The sequence below is a fragment of the Parambassis ranga genome, chromosome 8 (assembly GCF_900634625.1).
Source record: "Parambassis ranga chromosome 8, fParRan2.1, whole genome shotgun sequence".
NCBI classification, from domain to species: Eukaryota; Metazoa; Chordata; class Actinopteri; family Ambassidae; genus Parambassis; species Parambassis ranga.
Window position 1 is genome coordinate 4,774,073 of NC_041029.1, and position 26,360 is coordinate 4,800,432.

At 46.1% G+C, this 26,360-nt stretch overlaps 1 protein-coding gene across 3 annotated transcripts; it reads left to right on the forward strand.

Moving 5' to 3' along the window:
- Positions 1–1,208: 1,208 nt before the first annotated feature.
- On the forward strand, positions 1,209–26,160 carry smg1 (SMG1 nonsense mediated mRNA decay associated PI3K related kinase). Of its 3 annotated transcripts, XM_028411422.1 has the most exons (65): positions 1,209–1,449; positions 3,882–4,030; positions 4,152–4,292; positions 4,392–4,528; positions 4,793–4,851; positions 4,989–5,202; positions 7,877–8,002; positions 8,080–8,152; positions 8,249–8,346; positions 8,433–8,606; positions 8,790–9,011; positions 9,143–9,244; positions 9,405–9,692; positions 9,775–9,905; positions 10,092–10,253; positions 10,415–10,533; positions 10,619–10,706; positions 10,816–10,917; positions 11,015–11,155; positions 11,275–11,501; positions 11,648–11,847; positions 11,938–12,099; positions 12,194–12,348; positions 12,449–12,582; positions 12,712–13,023; positions 13,128–13,269; positions 13,437–13,587; positions 13,750–13,870; positions 13,999–14,241; positions 14,402–14,553; positions 14,663–14,798; positions 14,911–15,055; positions 15,178–15,316; positions 15,439–15,657; positions 15,748–15,928; positions 16,080–16,241; positions 16,384–16,598; positions 16,964–17,118; positions 17,228–17,450; positions 17,569–17,815; positions 17,909–18,138; positions 18,254–18,499; positions 18,585–18,723; positions 18,810–18,919; positions 19,026–19,244; positions 19,358–19,551; positions 19,667–19,839; positions 19,949–20,044; positions 20,114–20,228; positions 20,325–20,597; positions 20,702–20,936; positions 21,038–21,249; positions 21,344–21,494; positions 21,679–21,868; positions 21,998–22,281; positions 22,368–22,577; positions 22,709–22,846; positions 22,992–23,144; positions 23,227–23,406; positions 23,494–23,721; positions 23,814–24,025; positions 24,112–24,212; positions 24,317–24,493; positions 24,586–24,692; positions 24,836–26,160. In XM_028411422.1, exons 1-65 carry the CDS (start codon positions 1,373–1,375, stop codon positions 24,911–24,913), a joined length of 10,875 nt encoding a protein of 3,624 aa, XP_028267223.1. In that variant the 5' UTR covers positions 1,209–1,372; the 3' UTR covers positions 24,914–26,160. The 3 variants fall into 3 exon arrangements, with proteins under 3 accessions (XP_028267223.1, XP_028267220.1, XP_028267221.1); XM_028411419.1 differs by having other exon boundaries at positions 19,949–20,228; XM_028411420.1 differs by having other exon boundaries at positions 4,992–5,202; positions 19,949–20,228.
- Positions 26,161–26,360: the final 200 nt, after the last annotated feature.

Genomic DNA, 26,360 nt, shown 5'->3' on the forward strand with positions numbered 1-26,360 from the left:
CAGTCCAACCAGTGTCAGACACAGGCTGAGTCCATAAAGTTAAAATAGTTGTTTTTATGTGCATGGACTGTACCCCTCCAAAGGCTCCACAACTGTATTGTCAGGGATGGTGACTGTATGCCACATCAGGTGTCTTACTAGGGGCCACCGACAAGCTTCTAAAGAGGCACCATGCATAGGTGTGGCAAAGACTCTGGCTCGACTCAACAATCACTAACATCTCTCATGAAATACTGAGAGTTAAAAAAAAAAACTACCACCGGTCATTATGGTGTTATTCACTACATATTTTTTCAATCTGTGTCCTGGTAGTTTCCTCAAGTGGGCTGCAGCCATAATCTTCCTGAAACCAGCTGACCTACATAGAGCCACTCATGCTCCTGCCAGAGGAAAGGTGGTGGAAAAAAACAACACAGGACCAACATAGCTCAGTACACCAACACTGTCAAGGCCTGAAAGACCTTTGCCCACTAAAGTTGACAATGGGTGTGGACCTGGGGGGCACTGATCCCATGAATGCAGGGACTCTGTCTCTCTCTCTCTGGCTTGAGGCATTAAGCAATAGAGCTTAAATCCTGTACATGGCCACCTACCTATCATTCAACATCCACGTCACACCTGATGCAGCAGCTCTCCCAGTCACATTAGCCTTCTGAGTTCCTGCAGATAATGATTGTACTTTACATTTTGGGATAGCTGTAAAATGGAATAAACATAGATTATTAAAATATAAACAATAAAGATTGCTTTGAACACTGATGTGAAGGATTGCTCTGAATTGCTGGAGAATCAGAGTAATTCAGAGCTTTGTATGCCTCTGTGTGTCAGCCTGTCACCATGGTAACAGCAGAGGAGACCTCAAAATCCACTCCAACTTTGAGAGCCTGGCATGTGGAAACGATTCTGAATTAGAAAATTCTGAATACAAGTTTGATAGAGAAGCATCTAACGAGCGTTTCAAGACTAAAATGGAATCTGTAGCTTGAAATTTGTAGGAGATACATTTGAGAAAGAAAGATAGAAGAAAGAGGGTGAACAACAAGAGTCTGAGTGCTTGCAGCAATCTAACTAATTAATATAAACAGCGACCACGTAATATTTGATTGTATACGTATAAGTTACTGAATATTATGTGGGGTTTTTTTTATTCTGAACGTTTTTTCTTACCGCCATGCTAGGTGGCGGTAATGCACCAGTCCATTCGTTGCCAAACGCCAATAAGCCCCACGAAGAAGAGCGAGTACCGTAAGCTAGCTACAACGACGAGTTGCTAACCTATTTGTGAGACTTGATAAAGCATTATAGTGAAAAGTAACCCTGGGGACAAACACGGTTAACGCTGCCCGCAGGTCATGCAGCGCTCTAAAAGGTAATGAGCCGTAAAGCCTCAGGGTCTCGACTCAGCGGCTCCCACAAACTGCGGCCACACTGGAACGACTGGCAGCCCAGGTTGGTGCTCTGCTCTGGTGAACGATGGTTAAAATAAAACGACTCCTTGGGCCTGTGTTGCTGTGTGAAGTTGTGGCCACATGGGAGGGAAATGCCTCTATGTGGCTTTACTTTAACCTTGAATGTACCACACTGCCCTTTTGCACTGTATTGTTATACCGCGATGTTGAAATAGTTTGTCTTTTACAGTAACCCTGAGCGTTTTATCCGGGGTCGGCTCTTCCAGAGTCCATGCCGTGGGCTGGTGAGCCCGGTGCTAACATTGCTCACAGAGCGCTGTAAATGTTGCTTGGCTGCTCCTAGCTTAGTTTATGCTAATGGTTAATTGACAGTACGTGATGTAAGACAATCCGCAACAATAGCTTCGCTCCATGTGCGCCATTGATGAATCGAGTGAGTGGTATTAAATTTAGCCCAAATTCTATACGAGATGTTGCAGTTGGATATGTGCTAAGATGCTAGTTAGCATATTAGCATTTTTGTCCGCGCCGGCTAACGCTAGCTAGCTAGCAGGAGGAAGACGCCACCCGACAATAATGTTATCAACTGCCCCTGTAACTTCCGGATGTATTTTTACAGACTGAAAAAAATATGTATGATCGTGTTGGTGTTGTAGGTTCTTGACCTGATAATTAAAATTAACACAACAATGGCTGAAGCCGAAGTCGTTTGGAACATCATTGTATTTCTTTTTTTGGAGCGGCAGCTGCATAAAGGGCCCAGATTCACTGTGTGGCAGTCAGAGTAAATGTGTAGTGAATCATTCCTTAATAAGACTATTGATGTTTGAGCTCTACACCAAACACATACACCTCTTCCTCCTCCTATTTTCCTGTTGGAGCACCTTACACACTGCCTGGGCAATGTGAGACTGTTGTCTTAATTTTTTTTTCATTGTGTGAAAGGTGCCAAAGGAAGAGAGGGGGGCATTGTTCTTGCAACACCACAGGTCTTTTACAGATTCACCTTGTTGTCCGTCTGTGTGCATCTCTGTGGCTAAAAGATTATGGGAACTCAACCAATGTTATAGACACAGGAGACTCACAGGGGCCAGCAGTGTCCTCACGCTTGGGTCAAAAGTTGCCTCGGACCAGAAACGGGGATGATCATTGCACCATGAACATTTTGTTTTATTCCATTGCAAAGGTGTTGCTTGTCCTGTCTTATCTGTGAGCCAATGGACCAACATTAGAGGGCTATATTTCTAGTTCTTTCACAGGTTTCTGACGGCAGCAGTCACCAAATGTGCGCTTGCAAATCTCTGCAGCACCAACACAGTATTCATGTTCGAATGTTTTGCCAGATTTACAAATTCTTCTCACGAATGTTCCCTTTGCTCACACTGCACACTTTTTGTCTTTTACCTTCCTTCCTGTGCAGGAGCAGAATGCCACCCAAAGCAGGTTAGATGATGTAGTTTTTTTTCCTTTTTACAGCCAGGGCTTTGGACAAACAGACAGAACGGACAGCAGATGTGAGGAAATATTTTGCCAGTGACACCAAAAATAGGCTTAACTGTCAACTAGACACTAACAAAGGGGCACAGTCAAAGTATAACATGTCATTATTACCAGCCAAGATTTTAAAAAGTTTCATTGTGAACGCTTTCTCTTTCTTTATGTAGTGGTTTCGCTTTCCCTCTCTCCCAGTCAACGAATATACTCTTTGTGACTTACTAACCAGGTTTTACTGCAGTACTGGGCAGAGGTGTATCCAGTTTCATATACAGACTTGTTGCATGTTGTATTGTTCTGCTTCTGGCAGTGTGGTCATTTGAGACATTACCTATTTTAAAGCGGGGTTTCATGACGTTCACCTCTTGTAGCCCCACACACCCTCGTTCACAGCCTATCCTTGTTTAATGTTGGATTCATCTGAAGTGCATTAACTTATTTAGCTCCTATGCTAGTTCACTGCTTTAATTTCATTTTTTTAATTTGCATAGATTATTTATAATCATAACCTTTCCCAGGAAACATACTTTGTTGTGTTGTGTTTAAATTTGCAACCAGTGACAAATTGTGTTCTTCTGTTGTGGTTTAGGTCAGCATTCCTCTCAGGTTTATTTACCCTCAGATTAAAAGATAAGGCTAAAATCCTGGAACATGTGAATATTTGATAGGGAATCACCCAGAGATTTATGTTGTGCTGAAAGGGTGTTTTCCACTGATGCGAGCACAAGTAGATGACTCTGCTATTCAACAAAAGTACCTGGACCTCCAGCCAGTGGTGTTTGTCTATAACACACACTTGTCTCCCTCAGGCAGGTGATTGTGTTTTTATGCACAGTTGTAGTTAAATCACGGAACAGTCAAGATGCTACAGTGACTTCTGGCTTTCTCAAAGAGTCCCAAATTTTGTTGCAGTAAAATATTGAAACATAAATGCAACTGGAAACCATGTAGTTACTGTAGTTGTATGTGTATTGACAGAGTTGACAGTGCATCCTCCAGCCAGGACGACGTGAAGTCCAGAGAGCTTGGTTCAGGACCGTTGTACGACGTGTTGCCCTCCAGCTGTCCTGAACAGCCAGCAGTGCACAGTGATGCCTACGCTGCTGCAGATGCTCATCAGGAAGAGAGTAAGGCCCAAACTTGTTTCTGAAAATGGATACCTTCTATCTTTGCAGTGGTGCCTGTATTGTATCACCAGCTAAATATTGGGTTAATTCTTAAATGTTTTGTGCTTCTTTGGTTGTGAAGCTGGTCAAGCTGTCTGTGATACTACGTTTGGTTGGAAGTCGCTGGGGAAAGAGTTGAGGCCCAATGACGTGACAACGGATTTGACTACTTTTCAGCATGGAAACCGTGCTTTAGCTTCAAAGGACATGAGGAAATCGCAGGGTAAGCTGTGCAACAAATGTCACAGGCTGGAAAAACATAAACCTGCTCCTACCTGTTTAATACCGTATTCTTTTAACTGTGTCTGTGTTGTTGTTGCAGACAGAGGGATGGCTCACTCAGAGGAGTCTCGACTGGCCAACCTCCTGCGCCGCGTCTCCAGGGAGGATGATCGTGACCGGAGGCTGGCCACCCTCAAACAGCTGAAGGAATTCATCAGCCATGGCGATAGCAAAGTGGTAAGTCACATTATTTACAGAGTATCCATTTCATGTTTTGAAATTTTTTTAAGCTGAGAGTGAGGCTGCAGTCACAAGTAGTATTTGGACATTATTAGCTCGGGAGTAAACAAACTCCCCAGAAGAGCTTGGTGGGCTGGAGGGCAGTAAAATATAGGAGATTTCCCTCTGGATGCATTCAACATCAAAGTCTGTCTGTTTGATTTTTAATGAAATATGTGAAAATCAGACTCTGTATTGATAGACAACGCTTTTCTCAAACAGACCCTTGTTAAACAGTTGGACACCATCCTCAGCACCCTTAATGACATTTTGAATGAAAGGTAAGTAGAGGCCTTGTGCTGTAGTTTTATTGAGCACTGAACTGCTTATTTATGCCATACTGTATATTTCTGGAAGAAAATGTTTGTCTGTACAAACGGAACACATCTGTAAACACTGTGTTTTGTGATGTTTGTAGCAGTAAGCTGCTGAGTGAGTTGCGCCAGGACGCGGCTGCCTGCCTGGGTCTCCTCTGCACAGTTCTCAGCTATGAGGCCGAGCGCATTTTCAAGTGGCTCTTTCTTAAGTTCAACTCAAGCAGTCGTGACGAGGTGAAGCTGTTGTACCTGGTGGCTGCACAGCGTGCTTTGGAGGCTGCTGGAGAGAGAAAGGCCTTCTCTCACATCATGCAGGTAAATGCACACACTCGCAGACATCACCTTGTCTCATGTGATGTTGGACCTAAGCTCCAAGTTTGGTGAATCCATCCCAGATTACCGTATTTTCGCGACCATAAGGCGCACCGCATTATAAGGCGCAGTGTCAGTTACACGGTCTATTTCTGTCCTCAGCGCATATACAAGGCGCACCGTACTACAAGGCGCAGGTTACGCTAAAACATACCAGTACGTAAATTCAGTAAAAACCGGCTGGATATCAGTGAGGAGCCGGTGCAGCCTCTCTCTCAACGGTGGCAGCGACAGAGAAACAGCGTGTGTGTTTCTATGGGCAGAGCAGTGGCTGCTGCTGAATGCCTGTTGTGATTCCAACTTTATCTTTACACTTTATTAACAAATAAAGACCATCTTTGGATATAAATTGCACCACAGTGATTCCTAATTCATTATTGTTCTGAAATTATGCTGGCTTTCACAAAAGCTCGGACAACAGTCACTGAGACGCTAAGACACATGCTACACTAAAACATACCAGTACGTAAATAAAAAGGTAACGGGACAAAAACATAGAGTTAAGTCGAAATTTATTACAGCTATGTACAATACACTCACATTTTAATCAATCCTCTCCCGCAAACCCATCAAAGTCCTCATCTTCAGCGTCAGAATAAAACAACTGTGCGAGTGCTTGCATACCAGCTTCCCTCTCATCGCTGTCAGAGTCACTGTCGTTGCCGGCTGGCTGTTCTGAAATTATGCCGGCTTTCACAAAAGCTCGAACAACAGTCAATGCAGAAACATGAGCCCATGCGTCCACAATCCACTCACATATGGTGGCGTAACTCGCCCGGCGCTGCCTCCCAGTCTTGGTAAAACTGTGCTCGCCGTCTGCCATCCATCGCTCCCACACCGCTCGCAGCTTAGCTTTGAACGCCCTGTTTACTCCGATATCCAGCGGTTGAAGTTCTTTGGTTAACCCTCCCGGGATAACGGCAAGCTCCGAATTCGTCTGCTTCACCTGGTTTTTTACTCCAGCGGTGAGATGGGCGCGCATGGAGTCACAGATCAGCAGCGAGGGTGATACGTGGAAAAAACCACCCGGTCTCTTTACGTAAACTTCCCTGAGCAACTCTCCTGCGATCGGACCCTCGCATCTCAGCTTTAAGACAGAGAGTTACGTTGCGCTGCAGAAGCGAAAACCCAAGAAACATCCTCCGCAAGCCGCTCACATCTCTATCAGCAGCGATTCAGTAAAAACCGGCTGGATATCAGTGAGGAGCCGGTGAAGCCGCTCTTTCGACGGTGGCAGTGACAGAGAAACAGCGTGTGTGTTTCTATGGGCAGAACAGTGGCTGCTGCTGAATGCCTGTTGTGATTCCAACTTTATCTTTACACTTTATTAATAAATAAAGACCATCTTCGGATATACGTTGTCCCGCATTTTAATCAGATGCACCACAGTGATTCCTAATTCATCCTTACCAGTGGCTGACTGTACAGAACATTTATTACAACAATAAACAGGAAACAACTGCGCGAGTTCAAACCTGCCAGCTTCCCTCTCGTCGCTGTCAGTCACAGCCACACACGTTGCCGGCTGGCTGTTCGGAAATTATTATTATTATTGTTCGGAAATTATGCCGGCTTTCACAAAAGCTCGGGCAACAGTCACTGCAGAAACATGAGCCCATGTGTCCACAATCCATTCACATAACTGACGTAACTCGCCCAGCGCTGCCTCGCAGTAAAGCTGTGCTCGCTGTCCGCCATCCATCGCTCCCACACCGCTCGCAACTTTACTTTGAACGCCCTGTTTACGCTGATGTCCAGCGGTTGGAGTTCTTTGTTAACCCTCCCGGGATAACGGCAAGCTATGAATTCATCTGCTTCGCCTGTATTTTTACACCAGCGGTGAGACGGGCGTACGCGGAGTCGCGGATCAGCAGCGAGGGTGATGCGTGGAAAAAAAACCATCCGGTCTCTTTACATAAACTTCCCTGAGCCACTCCTCGTCTCCTCATTTCTCCTTAACAAAGACTCCTGCTGGAAACATTTCTTTAGGCAGAGTCTTTCTCTTCCATAGGCGGAAGTTTCTGTCCATTACCATCCAGTCCACCACTACAGTCCGTATTGATACCGTGCTGGTCCCCATTCTCTCCACAGTTTGGTTCACGGGGATGTCGAAAGTGAGGTGGATTTCATCCATGTTGGTGATGTGGCTGGGCTGGATGTTTTTGCTGGCAATGTTGTCACTGCATAACGCGGAAGCTGTAATCCGCTGGAAGTTGCTGCGCCAGTACCGTAGCATTCAGCTGATTGGTGAATTGCTGCCAGCGTACGTAGTGTACGCTGGCAGCAATTCACCAATCGGCTGAACCGGTGTGTTATGTAGTATCCATCTGATTGGTTCATCGCTGCTAGTGTACGTAGTGTACGTATGACGTACTGTTCAGCTGATTGGTGAATTGCTGCCAGCGTACGTAGTTTACATACCACGTCCCCGTGTCTGGTACTCAACCCATACACAAGGCGCACCGTATTATAAGGCGCAGGGCCGACTTTTGAGAAAATTTTAGACTTTTAGGTGCGCCTTATAGTCGTGAAAATACGGTATTTTAACACCTCAGGCTTGGACTGGAATATGATTTGTAGAGCAGCTGGTGCCACATTGCTCTTTCTATTTTTCCAGCTGGTGATGAGCAACTTGCAGTCCATCCTGGAGAACGTGGACACCCCAGAGCTGCTTTGCCAAAGTGTGAAGTGTATTCTTCAGGTGGCTCGCTGCTACCCACATGTCTTCAGCACCAACTTCAGGGTAAGCAAAGTAGCAGTTATCTGTATTGTTGAATGTTCAGCTTATCTTCCTATATAACATTTCTCTTTCCTTTACAGGACACAGTGGACATCTTGGTGGGCTGGCACATCGATCACACACAGAGGCAGGCACTCACTCAACAGGTTTCAGGTCAGTTGGAGTTTTCTCTTGGCCTTTATGTAGAAAACTAAAGAACAAAATGACGGTTAAGTTCTTTGTCTCATTGTTCTCCTTGTCTGTATGTAGGCTGGTTGCAGAGTCTGGAGCAGTTCTGGGTGGCAGATCTGACCTTCTCCACGACTCTACTGGGACAGTTCTTGGAAGATATGGAAGCATATGCAGAGGTGACCACAACAAGCTTCTCAGCTATTCTGTGAAATCATGTTTCATGCAGCATGGCTTTGCTTGACTCAGTGTGTGCTCTCTTTAGGATCTGAGCCATGTGGTGTCAGGTGAGGTCCTGGATGAAGACATACCCCCTCCCTCAGTGTCCCTGCCTAAGCTGGCAGCTCTGCTGAGGGTTTTCAGTACTGTGGTGCGCAGCATTGGAGAGAGATTTAACCCTTTCAGAGGACCACCTATCACTGAAGCCTACGTCACAGACGTAAGAGGAAGATTAGTAATAAATTGGTTTAAATTGGTTACATGACAGGCAGTACTTTCTTGTCAGTCAAGTGTCATACCTTTTATAGTGTCTGAATACATTTAATTCTGTAAATTCCAATATATGTCTGTAAATGCCTAATCGGAATCATCAGGTTTTCCTGTCCGGGTTTTCTCTTCGAAGGTTCTTAACCGGGTTCTGGCCTGTGTGACCATGGCAAAGCAGGTTCAGTTCTCTGAAGCAGTTCTCACAGCAGGCAATGAGTGTGTGGGTGTGCTGCTGGCCAGTGTGGAGCCCTGTGGGCAGCTGATGGAAGCTGTCCTTGCCTATGGACTGGACCAGCTGGACTGCTGTCAGGCCTGCGGCACAGACTACAACCTAGCAGTGCTCAGTCTTCTCACTCTGGTAAAGCACTTTTTGTATTGTTATCTAAACTGCAGTGATTATCTGGTTTGTTTTCAGAGTCTCCCTAGAACTGTATCATAGAGCTTGACTAATGATATTTTCCCACATTTTGTTAAAATTCTTTTTATTAGATTGTTGATCAGATCAACACAAAGCTGTCTGCATCCTTTGTTGAAAAGTTGTTGGCTCCAGACTCCCAGCTGCTGAAGTTACGCTTCCATCAAGAGAAAGAGGTGAGATTAAAAATGTATAACAGGATTTTATAGGGCCATCAACTAAGTTAAAAAAGGAGAGATACAAGTGCAATGATTAGTTTTGTGTCAGGATAGGTCAGAGTAGATGATTTTAACATGCATGTCTTTCATGCTTCATTGTTTGTTGTCCTCTGTACAGGTGATGTCAGCTGTACATGGTGTGTATAAGGCACTGCTGAGCCTGAAAAACATTCCTACCCTGGAGGCAGCTTATAAAATGGTACTGGGTGAAATGGCATGTGCCTTGAACTGCCTGACCGAATCCCTGGATACTGGAAATACCTCATCACCAGGCAGACCCTGCCCTAACATCCAACATCCTGCTTTTGCCTCCATCACCCTCCCCGTGGAAAAAGCTCAGTTCACCCTCATTTTTGACCTCAGCACCCTCACCACCATAGGCAACACCAAGAATTCTCTCATTGGGGTGAGCTTTTCTCTTCTGTTGTTGCCTGACTTGTTTTAAAGAATTTTGCACTGATGTAAGAAACATGTTTTTTCAAATGTAGATGTGGGCGTTGTCGCCTACTGTCTTCACCCTTCTGAGTCAAAACCTGATGCTGGTCCACTCTGAGTTAGCGGTCTACTACCCTGCCATCCAGTATGCTGTACTCTACTCCCTATTCTCCCACTGCACCAGGTAATACACTCATCTATGCTCTAAGCAACATCACTGTTGTTTACCACAGTATTGAATTTTACACATGTAGAATTCAGCTGAATTAATGCTGTTGTCACTGGAAAGTCCTCAGAGTAGTGATATGAGTTGAAAGAGGAATAAACGGACAGCTTCTCTTATCACCTGACCTTTTCTGTTTCTATGCAGACATGATCATTTTATCTCATCCAGCCTGTCGTCCTCGTCTCCCTCTCTTTTTGATGGTGCCGTCATCAGCACTGTCACCACGGCAACAAAGAAACATTTCAGCACACTTCTAGCCCTCTTGGGAGGTCTGCTGTCAAAGGAGCACCTTAATCCTGAGGCCAGGTTGTTCCCCTACCCTCACACACAACTTAGGTGTATTAAGTTTAGTCAAAATATGTGGCACAAATGTTTGTGTTAAGCAGTACATTTTTTTAATAACAAGATGGGACACTACATCTTAGCAAAGCAAGTTTACTGAACACAAGTACCACTTGATGTGTTAGGAAGCTGCTGCTGACCTGGGCTCAGGAAATCTCTCTGCTGATGAAGAAGTCAGACACCTATTCCCCCCTCTTCTCTTTGCCCTCCTTCAACAAGTTTTGCCGTGGTCTGCTGGCAAACGGTGAGCCTTAAATGTCAATCATTTCATACATTATGTTGCGCTTGTTCAGTTATTTAACAATACGATCATTGTTGTGTTCTGATAGCTCTGAATGAAGATCAAAGTATCTGCCTTCAGACCTGCCACAGCTTACAGGTCCTCTCTTCATCGCTGTCCACTGAACTGCTGCAGAGGTGAAACACGTATTTCCTTTCTGTTCTGCACTTTGCTGTAGATCTTGAGAACTAGTCATGGCAAAAGCCTGTAGCTGTAGTTCAGTGTACTTATGTGTGTTATGTTTAGGTGTGTGGATGTATGCCGAGTCCATTTGGTCCACTCAGCAGTAAGGGTCAGGCAAGCATACGCCAAACTGCTGCGAACAATCCCCCTTGATATCGCTTTGAGGTAAGTCTTCCTGTACACCTCATATTCATTTTAGTTCACATAGTTTTGCAATGTATTAATGTATGGTGATGATGTGTGATTTCTCTTTTGTCCATAGTAACCACAGCCACCCTGAAATAAGGGAGATATCGCTTGCCATACGGCACCACATGAGTCGTGCACCTAGCAGCACTTTCCATCCCCAGGACTTCAGCGACCTAATCAGCTTCATCTTATATGGAGTCCTTCACCGTGGAGGGTAATCGCTACCGAATATTTTAGATAATACATTATCATGCCTCGTCTTCTATATCTGGTGGGGGGAGAGAGGGATTTCACACCGCACTATAGTGAGACTTAATATTTCTGTCTCCACAGCAAGGATCCGTGGCTAGAGCGTCTGTACTACAGCTGTCAGCGCATTGAAAAACGCGATAGCCGAGGAAACATTGATGGCAGCAAACCTGACGTCGTACCACGTGCACTTTTGAAAACAGAGGTGGTGCTTTGGCATTGGGCAGTCTGGGAGGCTGCACAGTTCACCGTACTGTCCAAACTACGAACACCACTGGGTAGAGCTCAGGACACCTTCCAGACCATTGAAGGTCAGTGCAGACATTAGGAAAAAGCAAAGGATGAAGGGGCAGCGAATGGCATGCAGCAATAAATCCCTGTCGGAGACAAACTATGATCTGCAGTCACAAGCACACCCTGCCTCCCAGTATTTATCATGTGTACTCCTGTGTTTCAGGTATGATCCGAAGCCTGGCTGCACACAGTCTGAACCCAGAGCAGGATCTTGGAGCCTGGGCCGGTACTGGAAGTGACGGAGATGGGCACCACTCTAATCAACTCCGCCTCGCTCTCTTGCTTCAGTACCTGGAGAACCTGGAGAAGCTCATGTACAATGCCTATGAGGGCTGTGCTAATGCTCTGACCGCTCCCCCAAAGGTGCCAATAAAAACCCCTGGCTTCTCCAGTTGTGTATTGCTGCAGATGAATTGAAGTTGTGTGATGTATCGTTCCTTCTCTGTTTCTCAGGGCATTAGAACGTTCTTCTACACAAACCGTCAGACATGCCAAGATTGGCTGACAAGGATCCGCTTGGCGTTGATGAGGGTTGGGCTCTTGTCCGGCCAGCCAGCGGTAACAATTCGCCATGGCTTTGACCTGCTTACAGAGATTAAGAATAGCGGCACCCAGGTCAGTACATGAAGCAGCGTGTTTTCTGTGTAAATGTGTGCAATTATTTTCAGGCATCATCTGGTTTAATTGAATGTTTTGTTGTGCTCGCAAGGGTCCAGAGCTGGAGGTTCCTTTGGCGTTACTTGCAGAGGCTCTGTGGGAGCTGCGGTGTCCTGAAGCTATTCGAGGCTTGGCTGCCTGGAGCCTCAACACCACTGGAAAGAGTCTAGGCTGGCTGTCATCAGTTGCCCTACAGGCTGAGGGACGGTAAGTACTTCAGTGTTAACCAGGCTTTCTAACTGTCTATGAGAACTTAATCTTAATTTATTCGTTTGCCCCCTGCTGAATGGTCTTTGTGTTTGTAAAGGTTTGAGAAAGCAGCTCTGGAGTATCAAGATCATCTGTCTGCCGTCACAGGGATGGACTGCAGCATCAAAAGCCCTGAATGTTGTTTGCTCAAACTCTCCATCAACACCAATAGCCCCAAACATGCTAGCAATGGTAAGCAGCAATTATAAAGTGTTTGCTTCATCCTGTCTCATTTGAAATAGCAATTTGTAGAGTTGAGTTTAATATACACAGTGATGCACTGCAACAGAATCATAATTGTGTGTTTTTTGGTGTAAACAGGTGACAACAGGAAAACTGTGCTGCTGAAGTCCAGTGAGTGCTCTGCAGAGGTGATCAACTTCCTCACCAACAAAGCCTGTCAGTGCTACGTGGCCCTCTGCGACTGGGCTTCTGTGAAGGAGTGGCAGACCACTATTAATGCCCTCAAACAGAACTCCACCAATCCAGTTAGCATCAACCTGAGGACAGATTTCAACTACATCCAGGCTCTGAGCCGCTTTGAGGACGGTGATCTGTCAGAGTGTGGGGCTCAACTGGAGCTGCTGCCCGGAGAGGACTACAGTTCTCTTTCCAGCAGTAAGGAAAAGCTGGGTAAGCCCTGTAACCCTGCAAAGATTGGATTATGTATTAGTGTTCATTTTAAGTCATTGTTAAGACATTTCATACTTACCTAAATTAATGAAATTCTGATGCAGATTTAAAGAGACTGCTGCCCTCCATGAGTCCAGATCCAACTGAGCTGCAGAGAGCAATTGAGGTGCAGCTCCTCCGCAGTGCTGTTAGTGCCATGACAAAAGTGAATCAACAACAGGAGCACAGGACCACATCAAATCCAGAGTGAGTCTTTCATTTAATATTGGTTTGTTTTGTTTTTTTATTTAACCAGGTAAAAAGTTGTTAATACATTTTGATACATGTTAACATGCCGGTTTACTTCATATTGTTTTTTATGTGTCAGACAGCAGCCTTTTCTTCTTTATTAATCATGTGATATGATGTTGCAGTACTTTGGTGCGCTGGCTAAAACAGACAGGGCGGATCTGCTTGGGACCTCTTCGCCTATCAACCCTCACGCTTTCTGATGCTCTGCCTACCCTACCCACCCTGCAGCTACACTGCACTGCCACCCTGGAGAACACACTCACTGGCCAAGAAGTATGTACAAACACACTTACCATTTAAGAGTGATTGATTTTATTTGGCCTCAACAAACAAACAACAACCTAAATTCGTAGGGGGATAATTTTTTCATATTTTTCCAAATCAATGAAAACAATTTAGGAGATTTATATCATTCTTTTTTTGTATTCTCCACAGGACTGTGTGATTCCTCTGACCAGTGAGGCTCTGAGCTCTTGTAAGCAGCAGGACATCCAACTTTTCCTTCAAGCCCTCAGATACACTACATTCCAGAGACAGCTGCTCCACAAACTCAAAGGTAAATATTAATAACCAAATAGCTGTGTTGGAATACTGATAAATAAAATTTGGGATAAAATCCACAAAATATAGATTTGTATTGTACTTGTCTATCTCTGAGTTTTCTCCATTTTCATTGTTACCCAGGCTACTCCTCCATTGATGGCCATCTAGTGGAGCTTTGTCTGACTGCTGTCAAATTTGCCCGGAAGAAGGGCAATATTGCCCTAGCATCCCGACTGCTCAGCCAGTGCAATGACGGCACACAAGAAGAGAAGGAGGAAGAAGACCTGACCCAGGCCTTCAGGCGTCTCACTCTTGAGGGCACTCTGGGGGAGAAATGGGGGCCAGAAGTCCAGATAGAAAAAGCCAAAGTCCTGAGAACAGCAGGTAAGAAGCAAGACCTTTCTTTTGTGCCTGTCACTTAACAAAGACATTAAGTGTATTTACAGCAGAGTCTGATCACCTCACCAGGTGGCCTCACCTGCTTTGATGAATTTCCTCAGTGTGCTGTCTACAGATTCCTCTTAAGAGTTTTTTTTGTCCTCAGGACAAGCTTTGACAGCCATGGAGATGCTGAGCAGGGCCGCTCTGTCCTACTGCCATGTGGGGAAGAATGAAGGTGCAGCTTGTCGTTCACTGCTGACACTTTGCAAATGGCTGTTGGCCGACTGGAAGGACATGATGCCTCAACTCAAACAGGCATGTAGTGTCTATAATATAATGAATGATGTTTACAAACTTACTAGTTCTGCCTTACACTGAGCATGTACTGGGTATCTTCAAGTAAAAAAAAACCTGTTTGTCCTAGGTGGTAAAGAAGTCAGGAGCAGTGAATTCATCCAGTAATCTGGGCAGTATGTCACCCCTAAGCCGGAATATTGCTGCTCTGCTGGAACTTCCCCTGGAGGACCAGGGCATTCCCCACATCACGACCGAGACATCAGGTAACAAGAGCTCTACAGTAGTAATTAGGTTGCTGGGCAACCAAACTAATTACATTTTGTTTAAAATAAGGTATTGCTACTTTATCTACTCTTGGTGGTTTTACCTTTGCAGTGAGTGTTGGTGTTGGGGAGCCAGACTTTGTGTTGGGGCAACTCTATCAGCTCTCCACCAGCCTGGCTCCAGAGGTGGCAAAGTCCTGGGCAGCCCTTGCCAGCTGGGCTTACCGTTGGGGCAGGAAAGTTGTAGACAATGCAAGGTTAGTAGAACTGATATGAAATGAAATCATGCTGCAAATATTCTGTTGTTGTGTGAATATTAATGTTTTCTGGTTTGCTACTGTAATTATAATTTAGATTTATATTATATTTTCTTCTATAGTCAAGGGGAAGGATTGCCTCTTCTGCCTGGAGAAAAGAAAGATATTGAGGAGCTGCTGCCAACAACCACCAGTGAGGAAGACAAGGAGACTATCTTCAGCATTCTAGGACAAGCAATGTGTCGACCTACTGGCATTCAGGTAAAACCTCTCTGTAGTACACACCTTGGACACTTTGACGATATCTGAAAGCAGGAAGATACAGAAGACAATGATCAATATCTCACACTGCCATGATGTGTGATCCTTCTGTTTTGTGTCAGGATGAGGACATGGCTCTGCAGCAGGAGGACGATGAAGACGACATGGTAGATGTCATCTGGCGGCAGCTCACCAGCTCCTGCCCATGGCTGGCGGAGGCTGGCCAGCTTGTCACAGATGGTCTGATCCAGGTTTGGAGGCGTGTGGTGGACCGCATCTTTGGTCTTTACCGCGTCTCCTGCCAAGCCTATTTCACTTTCCTCAAGCTCAATGCAGGACAGGTGAGACGGCTAAACTGGGAAACTGCATCCTGCTGTTGAAAGAAATGTGACTTCAGTTCTTCATCTTGAGGTGCCTGTTGTGTTTTTTAGGTCCCTGTAGACGAGGACGACCCGAAACTTCTGCTGTCCTATAACTGCAGCAAACAGAGCAATGATGATGTAATTGTCATGGCAACTTTGCGTCTCCTCCGTCTTCTGGTAAAGCATGCGGGTGAACTGAGGGAGGAGCTTGAGCTGGGCTTAGCCTCGACCCCTACAGCGCCCTGGAGGGGTATGTCTACTTTTGTAGATGCCAAAATCTGTAACCATTGATTGATTAATTTTGGATAAGTCTGCCAATTATACATCGTATGAACTACTACTTTCCCAGCACATCCATGAATTCACTGCTGCCTTTTATTAATCATCTGTTTCCTTCTCAGGTATCATCCCCCAGCTCTTTTCCCGCCTCAACCATCCAGAGGCATACATCCGTCAGAGCATTTGCAGTCTGCTGTGTCGAGTAGCCCAGGACTCCCCACATCTCATCCTCTACCCAGCCATTGTAGGCTCTCTTTCCCTGGGAGGGGAGGCTCAGAATGCAGGTATTTGTTAATTCTGTTAATCTGGTGCAGCCCTTATAAAATATCTAATTGGCCTAATGGTCTTTGTTATTATTAAGCACAGTGAATTAATCGGTGTCTTATTGTTGGGGGACTGTCGATTGATAACAAAATGTGTTGTCAGGGAGCAAATTGCCATCGGCTCTGCCCACCTTCCTGGGGAGCATGCAGGGAGAGGATCTGGGCGGGGAGGAGGAGCAGCAGCTAGAGAGTGGAGAACAAGGTGGACCTCCAGAAGAGCTGGCAACCTGCTCCAGTCAAGACCAGGCCATGATGCAGGACTGTTACAGCAAGATTGTGGAAAAGCTGTCTTTAGCCAATCCCACCATGGTGCTTCAGGTATGGGAAACACACAGACTATATGGGTGTGCTGATGGAGGTTGTACCAGTTTCATCCTGGAAACACAAGTCTCAGCTTACGTGATGTGCATTGTCTTCGTTATAGCTGGGGGAAAAAAAAGTCAACCCCTATGGGGAGAGAGTTTCTGATTACCTCTTTGAAACATGGTAAACTTCTTAAAAGCCTATCTGATATCATTGGTCCCTTTATGTAGTGTGGAAACTGTATTAAGTTTAAACTACAATATTATAAGCGCAAATGAAGTAAAGACATCCAGTATATTAGCATGTTGTATTTATTGTTTGTTTCAAATGTATTTGGAATATTTTAACGAATGTGTTAACCAGCTGTGTGCTGTCCCCAGGTCCAGCAGTTAGTAGGCGAGCTTCGCCGAGTGACCTTACTATGGGATGAACTCTGGCTGGGTGTGTTACAACAGCAACACATGCTCGTCCTGCGTAGGATTCAACAGCTGGAGGACGAGGTCAAGAGGGTGCAAAACAACAACACACTGCGCAGGTGAGAAACGCTTATTTAGAGTTTAAATATTTTAATGTAATCATCGTTATCTCATTGTACACTCCAGTCTTACTGAGTCTTACTTATTTTGCTGTTTCTTCTGTTGCAGAGATGAAAAAATTGCCATAATGCGAGAGAAGCACTCTGCTCTGATGCGACCTGTGGTTTTCGCCCTGGATCACGTTTGTAGCATCACATCTGCTACAGCAGAGACGCCACATGAGACCTGGTTCCAGCAAACCTATGGTGACGCCATTACATCTGCCATTGAGCGTCTGAGAAACCCTGCCAACCCTGCTAATCCTGCCAGCAGCTGGCTTCCCTTCAAACAGGTGCATGTTTGTTTTTGTGCATTTTATTTACAGGATTCCAGACACATTCAGTAAAGTTTGCATTCATGTCGCCTTAAAACTTTGTACAGACTTAACTTGAGTATGTCTGTATTTTCAGATAATGATGAGCCTTCAGCAGCGTGCTCAGAAGCGAACCAGCTATCTGCTCCATCTGGATGAGATCAGTCCTCGTCTTGTGTCGATGACTACAACTGAGATGGCACTACCAGGTGAGGCGTCAGCATCAGACGCTGTCACCATACAAAGTGTAGGCAACACCATCACTATCCTGCCCACCAAGACCAAACCAAAGAAGCTGTTCTTCCGGGGATCAGATGGACGCAACTACCCATATCTTTTTAAAGGTAAGAAACTAGTTTTATTAGGTGTTGAGTGTTTGATTTACTTAGTGGATGGAGGTTCAGTAGTAATCAATCGGTGATTTGCATTTCTGTCAGGTCTGGAAGATTTACATTTGGATGAGCGCATCATGCAGTTTCTGTCAATCGTCAACACCATGTTCACCAAGATCAACCAACAAGAGCAGCCGCACTTCCAAGCCCGCCACTACTCAGTCACCCCACTGGGAACCCGCTCAGGACTGATTCAGTGGGTGGACGGCGCCACGCCGCTCTTTGGTCTCTACAAACGGTGGCAGCAGAGGGAGGCAGTGCTGCAGGCTCAGAAGGTGGGATAGCACTATAATAGTACAGACAAAGCATCACAAAACTGTTTTTTGTTCACATTTCCTATTCCAGCCACACTTCTGAGGTAATTTGATATTTTTTTGTTTTCCTTTAAAGGCCCAAGACTCATTCCCGCAGCAGCCGGTGCCTCCAGTACCACGACCAAGTGAACTCTACTACAGCCGCATTGGACCAGCTCTGAAGGCGGTGGGTCTGAGTCTTGACGTGACACGGCGAGATTGGCCTCTCAGTGTCATGAAGGAAGTCCTGAAAGAGTTAATGGAGGCTACACCTTCCAACCTGCTGGCCAAGGAGCTGTGGTGTTCCTGCACCACACCCAGCGAATGGTGGAGGGTCACTCAGGTAATGCAGTATATAAACTTAATATGGGATGTTGAGAACCATCACCATGGATGTATGATTTGATATTCTCATTCTGTCTGTGCAGTCCTATGCCAGATCCACTGCTGTCATGTCCATGGTGGGCTACATCATTGGCCTGGGTGACCGTCACCTGGACAATGTCTTGATTGACATGACAACCGGAGAGGTGGTGCACATTGATTACAACGTGTGCTTTGAAAAAGGTCGGTTTAAAAGCACTGCTCGACTGTGTTGATAAATTAGTTTCCAAGTGTGAATTTAAGTGTGTATTGTTTGTGTGCGTCTCTAGGGAAGAGCCTGCGGGTGCCAGAAAAGGTTCCATTTAGGATGACCCACAACATTGAGACTGCACTGGGAGTCACTGGTGTGGAGGGAATCTTCAGGCTGTCCTGTGAACAGGTTAGTGTCCAATTATACCCTGCTAGGCCCAAGCGCACAATTTAAGACTTTTGTGTATTTTTTCTGCTCTGCTGGGAAAAAGTCCTAGAGTCATATTTCATTTCAGGTGGTTCAGATAATGCGTCGGGGCAGAGAGACCCTCCTGACCTTACTGGAAGCCTTTGTCTATGATCCCCTGGTGGATTGGACCGCTGGGGGGGAGGTGGGCTTTGCTGGTGCCGTATATGGAGGAGGAGGTCAACAGGCTGACAGCAAGAAGAGCAAGAGGGAGATGGAGAGGGACATCACACGGTCCTTGTTCTCTTCCAGGGTGGCTGAGATTAAGGTGAGTTCATGGTAGTAATAGGTCCAGATCAGCTTAAGCTCTGCACACAAAATAATGTTTAGTGATAGTCAAGTGATTTCAGGATTTTGAATTATTGATTGTCGTCTGTGCAGGTGAACTGGTTTAAGAATCGCGATGAAATGCTGGCAGTGCTGCCACAAGTGGAAGTGGCTGTGGAGGAATACCTAGTCCTGCAGGAATTGCTCTGCCAGGGAGAGAAACTACAAGGCAAACTGCGAGAGGAGATGGCCTTCTTGGAGGGAGCAGAGAACCATCCAGATCATCTCATCCTCACACTGGAGCAAAGGTCTGAGAATACACAATGCTATTTACGGTTTAATGTCAACCATTCAGTTTGCTGGGGGTAAAAACAATGTAAATAAACAATGTTTTTTTTTCCTACCCATTCCTTCTACACACAGATATTCTGAACACACTCAGCTGCAGACACAGCAGCGTGCTGTGCAGGAGGCCATTCAAAGCAAGTTAACTGACCTTGACCAGTGGATTTCCCAGTATCAGGCTGCATTCTCCAACCTAGAGGCCACACAGCTTGCCAGCCTGCTGCAGGATATAAGTAGTCCCATTGATCTTGGTTAGTCGCTCTGTAAATAATGCAGGCAGCATAAATGGTTTTTTGATTCATATTTTGAGGAGTTTAAAAACTTAATAAATGATTGTGATAAAAATCTTCTTTTATTCAGGCCCTCCAAGCTATGTGCCAGCTACAGCTTTTCTGCAGAATGCTGGCCAGGCTCACCTAATTAGCCAGTGTGAGAGCCTGGAGGCAGAGGTGAGCTCCTTGCTGCAGCAGCGCCACGGTGCGCTTCGCGGCTGTCTGGAGCAGCTGCACAGCTATGCCACTGTGGCCTTGCTGTACCCACGGGCTACGCTGCTGTTCCATAGGGCTCATCGGTGGAAGACGTGGTTGGAGGAACTCATGAGAGAAATGACAGTAGACCACTGCCAGCACATCTACAGACAGTAAGAACTGAGGCATAAACGACCTGTAATTTCTTGTGGTTTTGATGTGGAAAACCTGGACTATGTTGTGTCATTATCCCCCTTCTCCCTTTCCAGATATGAGGTGCTGTTCGCCCCTCAGCCTCCTGCAGCATCCTGCCAGTTCCTGTCCAGTGTGGAGTTGGCTTTGCAGCATCAAGTGGCTGACGCCAATGACCGTGTGATGCACCAAGCAGAGCGGCTCAAAGCCGAAGGGACAACAGTGGCTGCCTGTGAGGAGCAGCTGCAAGAGATTGAACACTGCATAACAGGTTTCCTGCGGGAGAACGGAGAACCAGGAGCCTTCAGCCTCGCTGCAATCATCACATCTGCCCTCTGCACACTCAGCAGGTTGGTTCCATTTCCACCCAGTCTAAAATAATGTACAATTAAAAAGAAGGGGAGTGATGTTGCAAATAAACAGAGGAAATTGATTTTTTTTTTTTTTTATCTAGGCGTAACCTGGTGATGGAGGGAGCAGCAGCCAATGCTGGAGAGCAGCTTGTAGATCTGACATCCAGGGATGGGGCCTGGTTTTTGGAGGAGCTTTGCAGTATGATTGGAAATGTCAGTGCTCTGACAACACTGCTACAACGATGCCCACTGCTGCCTCATGACCTGGAGCTCCCTTCTCCGTCAGCCACCACTCAGGCTGTTTACCTAGCCAACGCTGTGTACACTTGCTTACAGGTTAGTGTATCCCCCTCAAAACCTTAAGAGCTAGAAGCAGCACAGTACTCTGTTTTACAGGCACATTAATCATGGCTGTGTGTTCTCTGTCTTCACTGTAGGAGCTGAACACCAATTTCCGTCAGATCATCTTTCCAGAAGCTCTGCGTTGTATGATTAAGGGAGAGCCCACCCTGGAGTCCATGTTGGCTGAGCTCGAGCAGCTGGTGGAACAGAGCTCTGATGGTCTTGGCTTGCAAGAATTGGTAGCTAGTCTGCAGGCCACCACCGGCCTGGACCATGATGGGCACAACCACTGCCTGCACATCACAAGGTTGAAATTGTTCTAATCTCATTATGTATTTGGTCATACTGCAGTAAGTACTGCTAGGATCCAGAATTTACCTTAATATTTGTTTTGTGCTCAGAATGCTGCGTGCCCAATACTCTGAGCTGATCCAGCCTCGCAGCATGGATGGACAGGACACTCCAAAGATGTCAGCGGGTCAGATGTTGTTGGTCGCCTTTGATGGCATGTTCACCCAGCTAGAGACTGCTTTTGGGCAGCTCACAGAAAAGGTAACACACATTGTACTATAATACATGTTGTAGTTTTTTTTAGAAACATTTTCTGTGTGTCAAGTGTGTTACTCCTTTTGTCACACTAAAAAGCCCTTATTAACTACCTTATGTTTATCAGCTATTTCTGCTTCAATAAATGTAGCTCTGCCTCAGCTAATAGTTTTCATTTTTATTGCCTCAGCTAAGCTCACTGGGGGTGCCGTCGACGTGGAGGAAGGTGGATGTTCTGAGGGAGGCTCGGGCCACACAGCTTCACTTCTTTGACAGTCTGAATATGCGTCAGCTGATGGAGGAGGTGTTCTTCCTCAAGAGACTGCAAACCATCAGGGATTTCTTCAGGCTGTGTTCTTCGTTTGCTCAGACTCTCTCAGGTAAGAGCTCTTTGCAGTGACCCATGAGGATTCCCAAGAGAAAATGGAGCAGTCAGTTATGTCCTTGTTTGTTGGAAATTTTTGTTTCTCTGTCTGCTGTCTGACAAAGTGTATGACAAATCCTGTCAGGTACCTGTCCCCCAGCTGAAGATCTCCTACCCTCTAATGGACCAGTTGCTTTGGGGAAGCCTCTGTACCGCCGGCCCAGTGCAACAGGGTCAGCAGGTGCAGCAGTTGTCAGCGAAGAGCAGATGATCCGTCCTATCAAGGCTTTCACAGCAGAGTTTGTTCGACAGTTGCTCATGGGTCTGCCTAGCCAAGCCCTCGGTCTGGCCCTCTGTAGCACAGTGTCTGCCCTTGGTCTGGACGTAGTAGCTCAGGTGGAGGCAAAAGACTTTGGTGCAGAGAGCAAGGTATGTTTCATGTATCACGTTTTGTCAAACTATCGTGTATCTAAGACACGATGTGATCTAAACCTCTGTGGGTCCCGTCTCTGAAGGTTTCCTTGGATGAGCTTTGTAAGAAGGCAGTGGAACAGAGCCTTGCATCCGGCCGTGTCTCACAGCTGCTGCTGAACAGAGCCACAGTGCTTGCCTCCTCCTATGACACAGCCTGGAAGAAAGTGGATTTGCTAAGGAGGCTAGACATCAACTTGGAGGCTGCCAAGGCAGGCCTGCAGAGAAGTCAGCTGCACATTGCCATGTTCCAGGTAATCCAGTGTGTGTGTAGATGTTTGTGAGGATTACATTTCCTTTGATTAAAACACAGGTGCAGGATGGGGTAGTAAGTTTTTTGACCTTATAATAACAGTTGATTGCACTTGTGTCTGTCTGTTTCCAGTGGCAGCATGAGGATGTTCTGGGCCCAAATAATCAGTCTCTGAGTGTCAGTATTCCTCCTCGCACTGTGATCCTCAGCAACATGAAGAAGAAGTTGTACAAGCTGAGTCAGGATGAGGGTGCCATTGTTGCCATTCAGGTCAGTAGCACAGCACATGCTGTTTAGGTGTCAGTGACATACATTAGTCAAATGTTTTTTCCCCTAAAATAATGCCTGTAAAAGGAAGTGTGACCGATTTTGACTGTGATTCTGTCCTTTGTTGTTGGTCTTCTTGTATCTTCAGGAGAAGCTTGCATCACTGGAAGCCAGTATTGAGCAGCGCCTGAAGTGGGCTGGAGGAGCCAACCCAGCACTGGCACCAGTCCTGCAGGACTTTGAGATGACCATCAGAGAGAGGCGTGCCATGGTGGCCAGAGACAACCAGCGCACCAGCCAGGTAGCACTGCTGCCACCTTCATGATTTAGCATAAAAACCTAAAATGACTAGATCTAAAAGAATTCTTACTGCCTTTTTACAGGTGACCTTCTTGTGCTCGACCATCCTCAACTTTGAAGGCCTTCGGACTCGATCCCCTGAGGCTCTAAACATGGATGCAGCACTGTTTGAACTGCTGAAACGCTGCCAGCAAACCTGTTCATATGCAGCCCAGTTTAGCAGCACAGTGTCTCCACTGGAGCTCCAACTACTGCACAGACTGGTAGGGTTGATCTCTGAGCAGCTTCTTCCATTACCTGATGCATTATTAAAGCCTTTTATTAAGCAGGACATATTTTCATGTCTACAGGGTCCAGTGCCAGACCTGCCAATAGGCAGTGCTGGCTGGCTGAGCTGTGCCCAGAGGCAGCTGGAGGAGGAGCTGAACGTGGAGCAGAGGACTCAGGAGGAGCGGGAGCAGCAGCTGGAAACCTGTGGAGAGACGCTGCAGCTGCTGGTTGACTCCATTAAAACCATTCTGTCTAGCCACAACCGCCAACTGGCTGACGTCAAGAACCTGCTGAGAGCCATGGCTAAGGTACGCTGTGAAGGCCGTTTGCACCTGATGTTTACTTTTCATTACTAATTTCATTTTGAGCTAGTATCAATCCAGACATCCTCTTGTTACAGGATGAGGAGGCAGCATTAGCAGACGGGGAGGACGTGGCATATGAGGGTAGCGTTCGTCACTTTCTGCAGGAGTACAAAGGTTGGCAAGACAACATCCAGCTGGTGTTATTCACTGTGGTCCAGGCCAGCGGGCAGCCTCGCGGCCAGGAGCAGCTGGAGCTGCTGGAGGAAGTTCCAGCAACCCTGAAGGAACTCCACTCCCAAAGCCAGAGGTATAAGACTCTCTGATACACACATGCTGATTTACATTGGTCACTGTAAAGACTTCTTTTTAATCTGTGTGCGTTCTTCACAACAGTGTTTATAATGGACTGGTGGGCTTTGCCTCCCCACTGGTGACAGACAGAGAAAGTGAATGTGCTAGTCCGGTTTCTGCAGCACAGACCAGCTTTGCAGCAGGTATGGACAACACACGCAACCTTTCAGATGTAGTTTGTTGTTGTACAGCTACAAAATAAACACACTGACTAAAACTTTTGTCTTTTTTTGTGCTTTGATTTCAGCTGTCAGATGCAGTGGGGTGAAAACCCAGCCAGACTCGATGTCCCAGAATGCACGCAAGGCTTTACCACGCAACCTGGGAACCCCCACTGATACCCCACCCAGCACTCTGCTGATCAACAATAAAGGTCTCAACCCTAGCCCTAAGAGGGCTGTACGAGACCCCAAAACTGGACGAGGTACTGCCTCTTGGCCGCTCCAGGCATCAACATGCCATTTTAGCCATTTTTTAAGTATTTGCAGCCCTTTAAAGCCCTTTACTGTTTTACAGCTGTCCAGGAGAGGAACTCGTATGCAGTCAGTGTGTGGAAAAGAGTGAAAGCCAAGCTGGAGGGCAGAGACATTGATCCCAACAGGAGGATGAGCGTCACAGAGCAGGTAACGTCCGGTGGATTTGTATACAGGATTGTGGATGCTTAAGACAGATCAGGATTAGATGATGTGGCATCCTAGAAATGCAGCCTAGAGAGTGTCATTGCTTGATTTTGCTTCTAAACTGCTGTTCTGTGGTCTTGATCCAGGTGGACTTTGTTATCAAAGAAGCTACCAACATGGACAACCTGGCCCAGCTATATGAGGGCTGGACTGCCTGGGTGTGAGCGCTACGCTGCTTCATGTCTTTGGTCCAGCGAAGGCTTGGAGATCCACCAGAGTCCAGCGGGACTGGGGTGTCGGAATAGCAGCACCAGGCCACACCAAGTGGAGGAAATGGGAAGCGGATGCTTCATCTGCATTCCCAAACTCCTGGGCACCCAAACTGGGGCAGCGACCGCGTAGCATCGCTGCAACCACACTCCCCCCAACCATCGGCGATCGGGCTAACATAATGCTTAGGGTGGCCTGCAGACCCACCTTCCTTTTTGGGCTTTGAGTGGGTAAAGCAGCGCCAGCAGGGCAAGGGGGGAAGGAGGGCAAAGGGCTTCCTCACCCTCGACTTGGAAAAATCTTCCCCCCTCACCTGCATAGCTCACTGTGAAGTTGTACCCATAAACAACACTGCATCCTTTTTATGCTCCTCAAACTCCACCTGAGGGCAGGAAGAAGCAGGAAGTGAGCCGTTTCCCTACTGAAGCACACAGCCGACACACTGTGGGTGGGACTTTACCAAGGCTAAAGCTCAGATGGATGGAGCGTTTACACGACCACATTTGTTTTTCTCTAATCTTTTTCTCAATGGCGTCGTGATTCTGATTGGCTAGTGGGTGACATGGCTGGAAAGGAATGAGTTAAAAACCGAGGTTCCGTGGGATTCCTGAGGCAACATGGATATCCATCTGAAACCTTAGAAGAAAGTTGGAAACAATAAAACTGTCGTTTGAAATCTGTGCGTCTCTGAAGTCTCGTCAAATATCACAGATTAATTGGATTTCTCAGGAAGGTTCCTTGTGCTTTTGTCGATAAAAGTAAAATATTGTGTCGTAAAAGAGTTTTGAACAGCTCACTGATAATGAGCTCAGAATGAACACAGTTGAGGGAGGACCTCTATTTGATTGTTTTCTTCGGTGTGAACCTTTAGTCTGTGCTTTGTAACTATCTGTAGGAGTAGATTTCTGCCTTATTTTGACTTGCCTGTCAGAAGCTTGTTGCTTGCATCATGCGCATTCACTCCTCAGCCCTAACGCTTGCATTTTATGACTCTTGACCTTCTAGTTTTACATTTTTATTGGAGAACAAAAAATTATGTTTTTGGTGACGGTGAATCGTGTTAATTCTTAAAGCTTTTATTGGATTTTGTTGAATGCCAAATAAACTTGGAACTGAGAATTCTGAAGTGTTTTACTCAAAAAGAAACAGCAGGAAATATAAATAACCTAAATCACTCCCTTATTAATCTCGTCACCATATCGCCATCTGTATGTCATCTGTAGTTTGTGTTCATGGTGATCTCAGCTGAAAGCCTGTTTTCTCAGTTGATTGTATCATCATTGTCCTTTAGAGTACAGTGGACGTGATGAACCCTGTGTTTCTCTGATCCTAATGGAACAGTGTGTGTCTCATTATCACAGTTTAAACAGTAAACAGTGCTGCTCACTGGACAGATGTGTG

Excerpts from the sequence above, each read along its gene's own strand:
- smg1 (XM_028411419.1), top strand. The coding sequence starts at position 1,373 with ATGAGCCGTAAAGCCTCAGGGTCTCGACTCAGCGGCTCCCACAAACTG. Across the intron at positions 15,317-15,438 it reads GTCGACCTACTGGCATTCAG|GATGAGGACATGGCTCTGCA; the intron begins GTAAAACCTCTC and ends GTTTTGTGTCAG. Across the intron at positions 17,816-17,908 it reads CTACCCATATCTTTTTAAAG|GTCTGGAAGATTTACATTTG; the intron begins GTAAGAAACTAG and ends CATTTCTGTCAG.